This window comes from Pyrus communis, chromosome 15 (genome assembly GCF_041283825.1).
Source record: "Pyrus communis isolate YQ-2024b chromosome 15, ASM4128382v1, whole genome shotgun sequence".
NCBI classification, from domain to species: Eukaryota; Viridiplantae; Streptophyta; class Magnoliopsida; order Rosales; family Rosaceae; genus Pyrus; species Pyrus communis.
In genome coordinates, this window is record NC_142579.1 from 4,421,772 (window position 1) to 4,434,386 (window position 12,615).

The 12,615-nt window shown below is 35.0% G+C and overlaps 1 protein-coding gene across 2 annotated transcripts; it reads left to right on the plus strand.

Moving 5' to 3' along the window:
- The first annotated feature begins 640 nt into the window (after positions 1 to 640).
- LOC137742477 (uncharacterized) lies at positions 641 to 6,153 on the plus strand. 2 transcript variants are annotated; one of them, XM_068482369.2, is made up of 6 exons: positions 641 to 782; positions 902 to 994; positions 1,451 to 1,586; positions 3,875 to 4,012; positions 4,112 to 4,233; positions 5,840 to 6,153. In XM_068482369.2, the coding sequence occupies exons 2-6, from the start codon at positions 951 to 953 to the stop codon at positions 5,997 to 5,999; spliced, it is 600 nt and encodes a 199-aa protein (XP_068338470.2). In that variant the 5' UTR covers positions 641 to 782; positions 902 to 950; the 3' UTR covers positions 6,000 to 6,153. The 2 variants fall into 2 exon arrangements, with proteins under 2 accessions (XP_068338470.2, XP_068338463.2); XM_068482362.2 differs by having other exon boundaries at positions 680 to 820.
- The last annotated feature ends 6,462 nt before the right edge of the window (positions 6,154 to 12,615 follow it).

Here is a 12,615-nt window from a genome sequence, read left to right on the forward strand (position 1 = left end):
GTATCAAACCTTCACTCTTCGTTTTTCTCTTATGCTGCATATTCAAGTTTTGTTTCATTATTATATATATTGTTGTATTTTACCTTAGTGTTTGTCTCTTGCATTGAATATATATAGTGCACTTTGCATTTGCTATAATATATTTGCATGCGATATTTTAGCAGCTGAGTGAGGGTTTTAAGACAGTCGGGAGTAGCATGTGTTTTTAAGGGGAAATTCATATTTTTCATGCGTTGTGATTTTCGTAATTAGTTGATTTTCCAAAGATTATTTCATCATACATACATTTTGCACGATCGCATTAGTATCCTGCAAAGAAAGTGATTGATGGCTGCATTAGTGTCGTGCCACTCATTTCGTCACTTGTAATTGAGAGTTTTTAGATTCAAATTTCTTGATTTAAGAGCTCGATACCAATTTATTCTTTCTATTTTTAAGTGTAAATATCTCGTAGTATTGAAAAATTAAAATCAGATCCGCTAGTGTAGAAATATTTCTATTTTATGTGATCTCAAAGTCTCGGCGGCCCAGTAGGCTTCAAACGGAGTAAACCCATGCCAGAAGGCCCAACCCGGTTCGATAGCGACGATGTCCAGCCAGCTGAGCCCTCTCTCAAATCCCCATAGTCAATACTCATTCTGTTTTATTAGGTTGCAAAAGTTCATTATTTATTTTCCTTCAGACAAAAAAAAGTGAAACCGGCTTGTTAGACTTAGACTTTTGCCTCATATATTACTCTTCTGCTCCTTCCCTTTCGTTTGATCAAAAAATTAACAATAATTGTAAGTCTGCCGAAACCCAGAAGCTCTTTTTGCTTTCGGTAATTTTCATCCAACAAATTCTCCTTCTTTTCTCCCCCCAATAATTTCGTGTGATTTGTTGCCTAATTTGCTTTTTGCAGATATCTGGTTTCGTTTTTCAAGATATAAGGCTTAATTTTCTGAATCGATATGGCTGTTGCATCTGGAGAAGCAACCACAATATGCAATCACTGGTAATTAATCTTTTTTGGGAGTTTCTGTCTTTGAATTTTGTAATTCTGGTACTATGTTTATGCATGATTTGAGAAAGCTGGGGGACTCCAATTAGAGAAAACCATGATTTTAACATAATTATGAAGTGGGTTCTTGTGTTTTTTAATTATTTAGCAGTTGGTCTGAACTTTCTGAGATACCCAATTGATTGATGCCGAAGTTGTTAAAAATTGACATAGTTGGGTGTTTTCTTACCTTGAGCTGAGATCATTTAGGCATTGAGGCAATCCAGCTTGCTTTCCCTCTACAATCTCTTGAATGCGTTACTGTGTGTTCGATTTTACAAGATCAAACACACTCCTTATATGTTCTATGCCTCAAAGTTGTTTACTTTGCTTAATGGTTTGTAAACATCCAGATGCTTCATGACACTAACTGTACTCTCCTAATGGACATATTTTTGTTTTTGTTTCCAGTGACAGAGCTATCCCCTCATCAAATATTGACTTGCACTCTGTTCATTGCTTCCGCAATCTAGAAAAATGTAAAGTCTGTGGTGATATGGTTCCAAAAAAATATGCTGAGGAACATTACTCGAACACTCATGCTCCGGTATGTGTGTTTCCATATTTGCTTTTCTTCCTAGTGCAGTTCATCAAACTTTAAACAAAAGGCAGTTTCTCCTGTTAGTTTTAAGTTAAAACCTACGATTGCCCTGCTTTTGTTTGGCATAAACTTTTCCAGTTTTTACGGCGTATTAAATGTCAGACGTTAGATTACAATATTTGAATTTGGGTTGACTGTTCTCATGCTCTGGGAGTGAAGGATCTCATTTGCTTTTCTGCTATCTTATCAATTGTATTAGTTACTTGTTTGCTGAACACTTCTATAAGAAATTTTTACCTGATTTGCCTAATTTTTTTCATTTAAATTAAACCCTTCAGATGTCACTCCACCATGGTAACTTTCATAAACCTAAATTCTCCAAGTCCTAGGCCGCCATGTTAACATATGTAATCTGGTCTTTAGTTTTATTCTAAAAGTATTTGAGCATACAGAGATGCCTTCTCTAGATGATAATTGGAGGCATATGAGAATCCATGTACAGCCGACTGTTATTCTTGTCTTGACACTAAGATTGATTGGGTTGTTTTAATACAATAAGTTGATAGCCACTTTTGTGTAGAATTTTCATGCTTGTAGCCTGTACGTGTGAACATGGTAAGTATCTTATAAACAATGTCTCTTCCAACTAGGATAGTTAAAAGAGAATCCATTTTGTCTGCCTCATTCAGTTCAGGGCTTTGTCAAGTTGACTTATATTATGACTCATTAACTTAATACCCCTATAGTTCATGCAATTTTGTATATCACCCTTATTCTTGTAGAGAGGCACCAACGCCACTAAATTGGCATCTTCTTTGTTTTTTAAAATCTTATGGAAAAGGATTGTGAGTCGTGCTATACCCGTCTTTCTAAAGACCTTCAACACTTCAATCAGTATATTGTTGAGACCCATTGCTTTTCTATACTTCATCTTTTTCAAAGGCACAACCACTTCCTTTTTCTTGATTCAGTGGTAGACGGAGTAATTTCTAAACTGTTCAGAGTTACTCAACTCACCAAAGAAGTACTCATGTCGTGTCCTTCATTAAAAAGATTATGAAATAAGCTCTACATCTGTCAACCGGCATTCTCCGTAGCTGGAATATTTCCATTCTATAGATATCCAACTCTCCTTCTTTATTATCTAATCACTTATACATGTCAAAAGCAGCTAGCTTTGCTTCTCTCATGGTTTTCTTTGCCTCCTTCTTCGCTATTTCATCGGTTCGGTTCTATCCTTGTACTTCTTATCCTTAACCTTTTCATGTACCTCCACTTTCCACCACCAAGATTCCTTTTGATGTGGAGCAAAACCCTTGGACTTTTTTTAATACCCCTTCTGCAACTTTTCGGATACAAATTGCCATGGAATCCCACATTTGGCTAGCTTTCCCCTATATATCCCAAATGCATTGGGCGTGTACTTTCTCTTTGAAAGTTTTTTTTTTTTTTTTTTTTTTTTTTTTTTTTTTTTTTTTTTTTTTTTGTCCTTTTAGATTCCACCATCTAGACACATGAAGGATGAAGGTCGTGTTCTTCCTTTTATCTCTTTTGATATGCACATCCATTACCAACAATCGACGTTGGTTAGCCAAGCTCTCCACTGGTATAACTTTGCAATCCTTACAAGTTATACAGCCTGCCTTCCTCATTAGAAGAAATCTATTTGTGTTTTTGATGACCCACTTTTGAAAGTAATCATATGTTCTTCACTCTTTTTAAAGAAGGTATTGGCTAGAAAGAGTTCATATGCCATTGCAAAATCAAAATTGGCTTCTCCCTCCTCATTTCTCTTCCACCTCTGTAGTTGCCTATCTCCTTATTTACTACTCAGTCGTTATGGATACCCTATTGGTAGTACAATGTTGGAAATAATTTACTACTCAGTCATTAATTATTAACTCCTTGTAGGGGCACTAAGTGTCTCAAGTAGCTTTTTAATATGCGATGTATGATATATTATGATTAAAACATGTCTATGATCCTAAATGTGACTTTTGCATTCTGTATCAAGCTCCTTGTCAGTTTACTTAGCAGTCAAATTGAAACGAAAGGTTCATATTATTCGGGAAGCATACAAATCATTAATTATGCCTCTTGCTTGTTCATTTTAATAGAGTGAAAGCTTTTCCATCTATATTGTAGCCTGAGCACACCTTTCTGCACGTGCCCATTTTTTGTCTTATTTTTTTATTTACTTAACAATGCATTTTGTTTGGTTATTATATTAAATTGGGTAGATATACCATTTAACTGTAAATAGTTTGCATCCGAATTGTCATGTATTATTGCAGGTAGCCTGTTCACTTTGTAGTGAGACAATGGAACGTGAAATATTAGCTACCCACAAAGGTGAAAACTGCCCTCAGAGAATTGTCACATGTGACTTCTGTGAGTTCCCATTGCCTGCAATTGATCTTGCTGAGCATCAGGTAAACACTGAACAAAATTGTAAATTTGATGACATTGGATAATATACATCAGCACCAAATCAGTGTTACTGTTATCTCAGTGCTTCTTTGTAATTGTAGGAAGTATGCGGGAATCGAACAGAACTTTGTCATCTTTGTAACAGATACATCAGACTGCGAGAACGCTATAATCATGAAAGTAGGTGTAATGGTATCTCAGATAATACCGCCGGTCCTTCCAGGTTGGTTACTATCATTTAGCATTTTCCATATATTAAATCGTATGTTATAGTATTATACACTATTCTAAAAATCCCCACCGAGCGCCGTATAGGCCACGCCTAGGCACTAGACTGTTGGTCACCGCCCCAATTAATCCATAGGCGTTTGAACATTAAGAAATGGCGCCTATACCTGCTTAGGCGCCCGCCCAAACCTGCCTAGATCATGACTTTCACTTGGAAAATAGATAACTTTCATTTTGCATTTTATTTTTTTCAATAAATTGTAAGAGACTTGTTGAATACTTAGATGAACACACATTATATGCTTGTTCCCCATGTTTTTATTATGTTCTAATACTTTATAATATATATGTCATTCTATTTTGCAATTTATTATCCCAGTGCAATTCTATATTTTTTAAGTATAAGCAAGCACTTATTTGTACGATATGTAATAAATATACTTAAATCCTCCTAGTCAGCTAGGCCCCAGCTCGCCGCCCAACTAGTACCTAGTGTCTTTTAGAACCTTGATATTATAGTTGTGTGTAATTGAGCAATTTAATGAAATATCTTGTGAGAAGGCCTAAGAACAAATTTACTTGCCATCTTGTAACTTATTATTGAAGGTCAACTACCTGTGCTTTATAGGTATAGTTATAGATTCTTGGACATGCCTATCTCATATCCCTCCCCCCTACCCCCACTGGTTTCACTTGGTTTGGGAAGAATATGTTGGTCCTCTAGGTTCCAACGCTAGTATCAGTAATAGTTACTCATAGTAATATTACAAATTTATCCTTTTTTGCCACTTTTGGTTGTTTCTAAGATTGGATTAAATTAGATAACCCACTAGATTCGATCTATGTTGAAGTAAGAATTGAAGGTCAATTTCTTAATTTTGTCCAAGGATGGAGTAGTCATGAAGGAAAATTCCCTCCAATCCCCACAAAATGGTAGGATTAGAAGGAATTAAGTTTCCTTCATGACTAATCCATATTCTAACCTTCATAAGGGATAAGATTTGGATGTTGACCTTCTTTCCTTACTTCAACATACCTTGAGTCTAGTGAGTTATCCAATTGAATCCTAGATACCAAAACTGCGTAAATAATTATTTGGAAAGAAAAAGGGAATGAAAAGTGTCCCCAATTATTCTATCACACACTAACCCATCAGTCTTTGAAGTCTGTTTCTTTTTAATTTGGGGTTCATTTGTAACTTTTTGTTGTTAGTGCGGTAAAGTAACAAGAGAAGTGAAATTGAGTCAAGATATTGTGATTACTAGCTCATGCTTGCAGTACAAGCTGATTTACATTTTAGTTAGCATGGTGTTACAATCTGATTATGAGTGCATCAGATTCATTAGATTTCTTCGGGTCGGTTGATCTTGTGAAAACCTCCGCTTTTGTAATCCTGCACTGTCAACGTTTCACCGTCTTTGAATGAGCTGGGAAAGAATTTATTTTGTTTACCTTATTTGAAACTGCCTAACCTTTTTAGCACATGTAGTCATTGGTAGACATTAGGGACAGTCTAATCTTAGAATTACGGTGACTGGTTAAGTGTTGCCCCTGTTGTGTTCATCTGTCGTGGGTATTAATTTTTGGATTTTCATCTAAAGGGATGATAGGGCAGCTGAAAGAAGGCAGGGTCCTCCAAGAAGACAGGCGAACGAGTTTTCACGGAAGCGGCTTATGTTCACCATTGCACTAACAGGTATTGCTGTTTTATTAGGGTCTCTTTTTTTCCAGAGAAAGCCAGACGAGAGTCAAGTGCATTAGCAATTGAGAAAATGGACTCATTGGGTTATGTAAATCTTTTTTAAGCTTCAGTTTATATGTATCGTAAATCTTCTGAAGTCGTACCCGCTGTTGTAACCGTATTAAACTCCATTGAGATTGTGATAATACACTAACTGGTTATGCCATACTGCCATATGCTTGTTTTGTACTATTAATTTCGTTATTTTGGGTGAATAAATATGACCATTGTAAAGTAAACACGGGAAATACAGCCATCTTGTTCCATACCACGTATTATTTTATTCATACAGCCGACTTCACTTAATAGGACAAGGTTTTGTTGTTTTTCTGGGATTGTACTTGTTACGCTTTTTTCTTTATCGCCTTATTTCCTTGGCATGCCACTTCGTTTGTGGGCACTGTTTTTAACTTTTACGTATTACTGATTAACATTCATGTTTAATCCCCTTTCATTTTCCTTAAAATGAAAACGAGACCTTAAGAGTAAGATCTCAATCGATGGTATAATTTCATGCACTTAAGTGAATATTTTTGTTGCTTGGGTCAAGAAATTGAAAATTTAGTTTTGGTAAATCTAAATACTAAGAGTGTCACTTAGTACTACAATCTAAGTAGGTTTAGGCGTATTTTTTTAATTTTCAAACGCTTAGAGATTAATCGGAACGGTGGTCAACCGTCTAGCATCTAGGCGAGGATTTTTAGAACAATGAATAGATCCTAACTTTTCAAGTGTATTGTGCAAGATAACGTTACCAACAAATATTTCAGCTCAAGAAAGAATGACAAGGAAGAAATAACACCCAACAATGACAAGACCTCCAAAAGAAAGGCCAACGGTAGTGACCGCTTTCAATTTGGGCAAATTGTTTAAAAGGCGTGTGATATATAGAGGCCTCTCACGTGCGCGGTACAGCGTTTGGAAAGATTAGTAAAAATAAGCATTGAATCATATATTATTTTTTAAAAGAAGAATATATATAATGTGAGGATTTAAGTAAATATATTAGTGGGACATAATATGGTTGGGTCTTAAAAAACTAAAGAACAAAACATTACCAAAACAAAAGGAAGGATAATCTGTATCTATACTTACTATATAAAGTCAGCAGTCCCATTTGGAGTCGTATGCTTCACCAAAAATAATAGAACAAAAATACCCTCAAATAAAAAAGTTCTAAAACAGTCCAAGTTATGCATCAAATAATATAGGGGTATTTTCGTCATATAAATAGTATTTTTTTTATAATTAATTTTTTTTGTGCAGTTTTTTATTTTATTTTTATAATCAATAACTCACAATGGGTTAGCAATAATATGATTCAATCAGTTATTTATTAAATATTATTTTCTATATTTTTAAACACGTTCAAAGCATCTTAAAAGGCGTAGTGCTGGTTATAAAAAAAGTCTTTCGCACGCGCATAATAATGTGATTTAATTAGTTTTCAAACGATTTTTTTTTAACAAACGATATTATCTACACTAAGGGGGAAGGGGTGGGCTTAGCCTCACAATGGACTAGCAATAATGTGATTCAAAAAATTGTGTAGTCGTGCGTAGCACTATGATTCAAAAAATGCTTTTTGTACGTGCTTAGCAGCCCCATTTGGGGTCACGAGCTTCACAAAAAATAATGGGACAAAAATGCCCACAAACAAAAAAGTTCAAAAGCAGTCCAAAATAATGCAAGGGTATTTTCATCATATAAATAGTATTTTTTTTTTATAATTATTTTTTTTTTTGTGCAATTTTTATTTTTTATTTTTTATTTTTTATAATCAATACCTCACAATAGGCTAGCAATAATGTGATTCAATTATTTATTTATTAAATATTATTTTCTCTATTTTTAAACATATTCAAAACATCTTTAAGAAGCGTAGTGCTGGTTATAAAAAAATATCTTTCACACGCGCATAATAATGTGATTTAATTAGTTGTCAAATGATTGTTTTTTTTTTTTGGCAAACGATATTATCTACACTAAGAGAGAGGGGGTGGGTTTAGTCTCACAATGGACTAGTAATAATATGATTAAAAAAAATGTGTAGTCGCGCGTAGCACCGTGATTCAAAATATGCTTTTTGCACGTGCTTAACAGCGGATATTTGGGATCACGAGCTTCACCAAATATAATGGGACAAAAATGCACACAAACAAAAATGTTTAAAAGCAGTCCAAAATAATGTAAGGGTATTTTCGTCATATAAATAGTATTTTTATTTTATAAATAATTTTTTTGAACATTTTTTATTTTTATTTTTATAATTAGTACCTCACAATGGGCTAGTAATAATGTGATTCAATCAGTTGTTTATTAAAGGTTATTTTCTCTATTTTCAAACACGTTCAAAACATCTTAAGAGACGTAGTGCCGGTTATAAAAAAAGGTCTTTCGCACGCGCATAATAATATGATTCAATTAGTTGTCAAATGATTTTTTTTTTAACAAACAATATTATCTACCCTGAGGGGAGGAAGTAGGCTTAGTCTCACAATGGGCTAGTAATAATGTGATTCAAAAAATGTGTAGTCGCGCGTAGCACGCCCTGATTCAAAAAATGTCTTTTGCACGCATGTGCATGAAGGCTAGTAAAAACAAAAGGCCAGAAGATTATGGGTTAAATGAAAAGTTGATTAACATGTTTATTTTCTATTAGTGACATATCACATATTTTACAAATATAGTCTAAAAAGTTGATCTATCTATTATTCAAATTGAAATATCAGGAAAACAAAGACGGTGAGGTCGTTTCAAAGAGAAAAAAGGGGGATAATCATGTAATCAAAATCATTGCAACTTTAGGAAATCGATGCCTTCCTGGTAAAGATAAAACGGTGGTATCTTCTTATTGTGAGTTGCACCAACGGCTCTGCAACAATATTTTTTTTCTTTTTGATTTTGTGACCACTTAGAGGTTAATCACTGCAGTAATAGACACCCTAGAGTTTGGCTGATTTTTAAAGCACTGCTAGGAAGAAGAAAAAAAGCAAATTTGTTTCTAAATTCCGTTGTTACTTTCCAATTACCAAACAAGTTAAGGGGTGCATATCCTTAAATGGTGTTATTGCTCATCACCTTACTTATTATCATTTGATGAGTGTAAATTTTGAGATTTGTGTCTATCCATTACACAAATCTCGAAATTATAACTCATCCAAGAGTGGTATATTGAGTGGTGATCATCACTCTACTTATTATCACTTCACGATGATGAGCAAAAATATTCAAAAAAAAAACAAAAAAAAGACTATGCAAACCTTTGGAAAAACTTTCCACTAATAAATTGGGTAAATTACACTTTACTACCTTAGGTTTGAGGTCTGTTACAACCTCATACAACATCTTCAAAACATTTCACTTTCATACCTCACGTACTATTTTATTTCAATATAATACCTCCGTTATATTTTTCATCCATTGCTCCATTAAGAGCTGACGTGGCTACCACCATTTGTGCCACGTGGCTAAACAATTAATTAAAAAAAGTATAAAATAAAAAATAAAAAATAAAAAAAAACAAGCCAAAGAAACCCATTCTCTCCTCCCCCCCCCCCCCCCCCCCCGCGGACCCACCTCCCTCTCCTCCACTCTTCACCTCACCTCCTATCCAAAAACCCACCCCCACTGCCTGTTCATCTTCTTCTTCCACCTTAAAGCGGTCCCTCGCTCTCATAAGTCTCTCCTTTTTCTTCCTCCCTTCTCCTCTATCTCGCTCCCACATCTTTTTCTCCATGTAAGAGGCTTGTTAACTGAAGATGGTGTTATGGAGGTCCTTGAAATTGGGGTCCTAATGTTTGAACAAATTGAAGAACGAGAGTTGTTGGGGACGAATGTGCAGAGGCCATTAGAGCCTCTATGATCCTCGAGGCTTACCATTGTCGAAAACGACGAGAACTTCATCGAGGGAAGTCGAGTCTGAGACTGGGCTCTTCGATTCGAGGGCTTGGGGTTTGAAAATCACCAAGCGTAGACTTTTGTTTGTTCCACAAGAAACATTGGGTCATGGTGGTGGTCTGACATTGATGGGGAACGACGGTGAAGCCACCGTTGGAGTCGTCTGGGTGCATTGGGAATCGTCGAAGAAGACAATGAACGGTGGGAGCAACCACCGGGGAGGTGGGGGGGGGTGGGATGGGATGAGGTGGGTTTTTTTTGGGGGGGGGGCGGAGGAATGGATTTCTGGGTTCTTTCTTTTTTCACATTTTTTTAATTAATATTTTTATTTTTTTAATTAATTGTTTAGCCACGTGGCACAAATGTGGCAGCCACGTCAGCTCTTAACGGAGCAATGAAATGGAAAATGTAACGGAAATATTATATTAAAATAAAATAGTACGTGAGGTATGAAAGTGAAATGTTTTAAAGATGTTGTATGAGGTTGTAATAGACCTCAAACATGAGGTGGTAAAGTGTAATTTACCCTAATAAATTTGGCTTCAAAGTTCATTCTACCCAACTTTAATTTTTGAATCTGACCATTTTTGTATTTTAATTGGTTAAGAGTTAAAGACCGTGCACCTGAAGTTCCAAGTTTAATTCTCCCTCTCGATATCACTTGTATTAAAAACTTTCTTAAATTTGTTAAGTTGTAGCCATAATTTTTTTTTGAAAAAAAATGGGCAATTTGGCATTTGATCAAGATAAATAAAATGATGTTGCTTTACCGTAGTAACAATAAAAAACTAAGTCTATATACCTTAGTGCGAGTTCGATCTTGTCGGCTCTCCGTACTCCTTATCGCTCTACTCAAAATAATAAGGTTTTTATTACAAATGTTCCTTGAAATTTACCCTCGCCATCAAGATGGTCCCAGAAATTGAAAATCAATCGATGTAGTCCTTGAAAATAGGTGTCGCAAATCAGTGTGGTCATTCTGTCAGAATTTTGTTAAAAATTTCGTAAATTGCTGATGTGGCACATAAATGGGCCCCACATGATTTACGGATTTTTATCACAAATGGTCCCTGAAATTGACTCACACCATCAAGATATTCCTTGAAATTGACTCACCCCATCAAGATGATCCCTAAAATTGAAAATCGATGAATATAGTCCTTGAAAATAAGTGTCACAAATCAATATCATATTTCGCTACAATTCTGTAAAAAAAATTGTTATGTGCTAATGTGGGTTTAATAATTAATTAAAAAAGTTGTCTAAATACATTTTTGCACAATAGAATTTTGTCTTATAGTAGGACCTACTCCGAAGAGAGATCCCTTCCATAAATTCTCGAAGGCATAAGGCTTAACAAAGGCCTAAGAGGGGGTTTGGAAATAGTTTTCAACCAACAATAAATGCACCACGGTTATAACCTCATTATCTCAAGGCAGACCTCGCCATTTTTTGAGTCACTAGACCACCAGGGAAGTGCCAAACAAGCTCTCCAAGATTAAGGTTTCAAGGATGTTGATCGCGTAAATGTTAATTGTGATGTCCTAGAAGTTGTTGCCAATCAGCCAAGTCGTCACCAAATGTGATCTCGATACAATTTCAATTCAGTGAAGGGTGTCAAAGTGTGTAAAGGTGAGTGTATTGAGATTTTTTTTTTTTTAGAGAATAGACAACGAAGAAGGTAGAGGAATGTGGACTAGGATTGGTGGTGATTGCAGAACTGGGTTTTTGGGTTCATAAATTTTTATTAACTATTAAATTATTGGCATATTTGTCGATTTGTCCCCTGAACTTGTATGGAGCTACCAATTTCCCCTAGAACTTTAATTTTAGTCGATTACCCCATTGAACTTTTATAGTTAGCCAATTCCCCCTTGAACTTTAATTATAGCCGGCTATCCTCTGAACTTTTATAAATAGCCAATTTCCCCCTTGGTGTTAGATTTTAAAAAAAATTCATCTAATTTTCCATCCATCTTGTTCACGAAAACAACACATGACAACCATATGAGGGCAAAAAGGGAAAAAATTGGATGGATGATGAAAAATTGAATAAAAGTATTTAAAATCTAACGCCAAGAGGGGAATTGCTATTTATAAAAGTTCATAGAGGAGATCGGCTAAAATTAAAGTTTAAGGGGAAATTCGCTATTTAAAATAGTTCACAAGGGTCATCGCTAAAATTAAAGTTCAGGGGGAAATTGGCAGCTGCATACAAGTTCAAGGGGGCATATCAACAAATACCTCTAAATTATTGAACTTATTTGTAATTTTTTTAATTTAATTAGACTTGTGTGATCCATTTATGTGTCACATAAGTAGATACCAAAATATTGAACTTATTTGTAATTTTTTAATTTAATTAGACTTGTGCGATCCATTTATGTGTCACATCAGTAGATACCAAAATTTTTGACATAATTGTGATGGACATGCTACATTGATTTGGGACACTTACTTGTGAGACTAAATTGATCGATTTTCAATTTCAAAGACCATTGTGATGTCGCAAGTCAATTTTAGAGACCATTTTGATGTCGTGGGTCAATTTCAATGACCATTTATGAGGAAAAAAGACTTATGAGACCCATTTATGTGCCACATCAACACTTAATGGAATTTTTAATAGAATTGTGACGAAAATGACCACATTAATTTGCAACACTTATTTTCAGGGACTACATTGATTGATTTTCAATTTCAGAGACCATCTTGATTATGAAAATCAATTTAAGA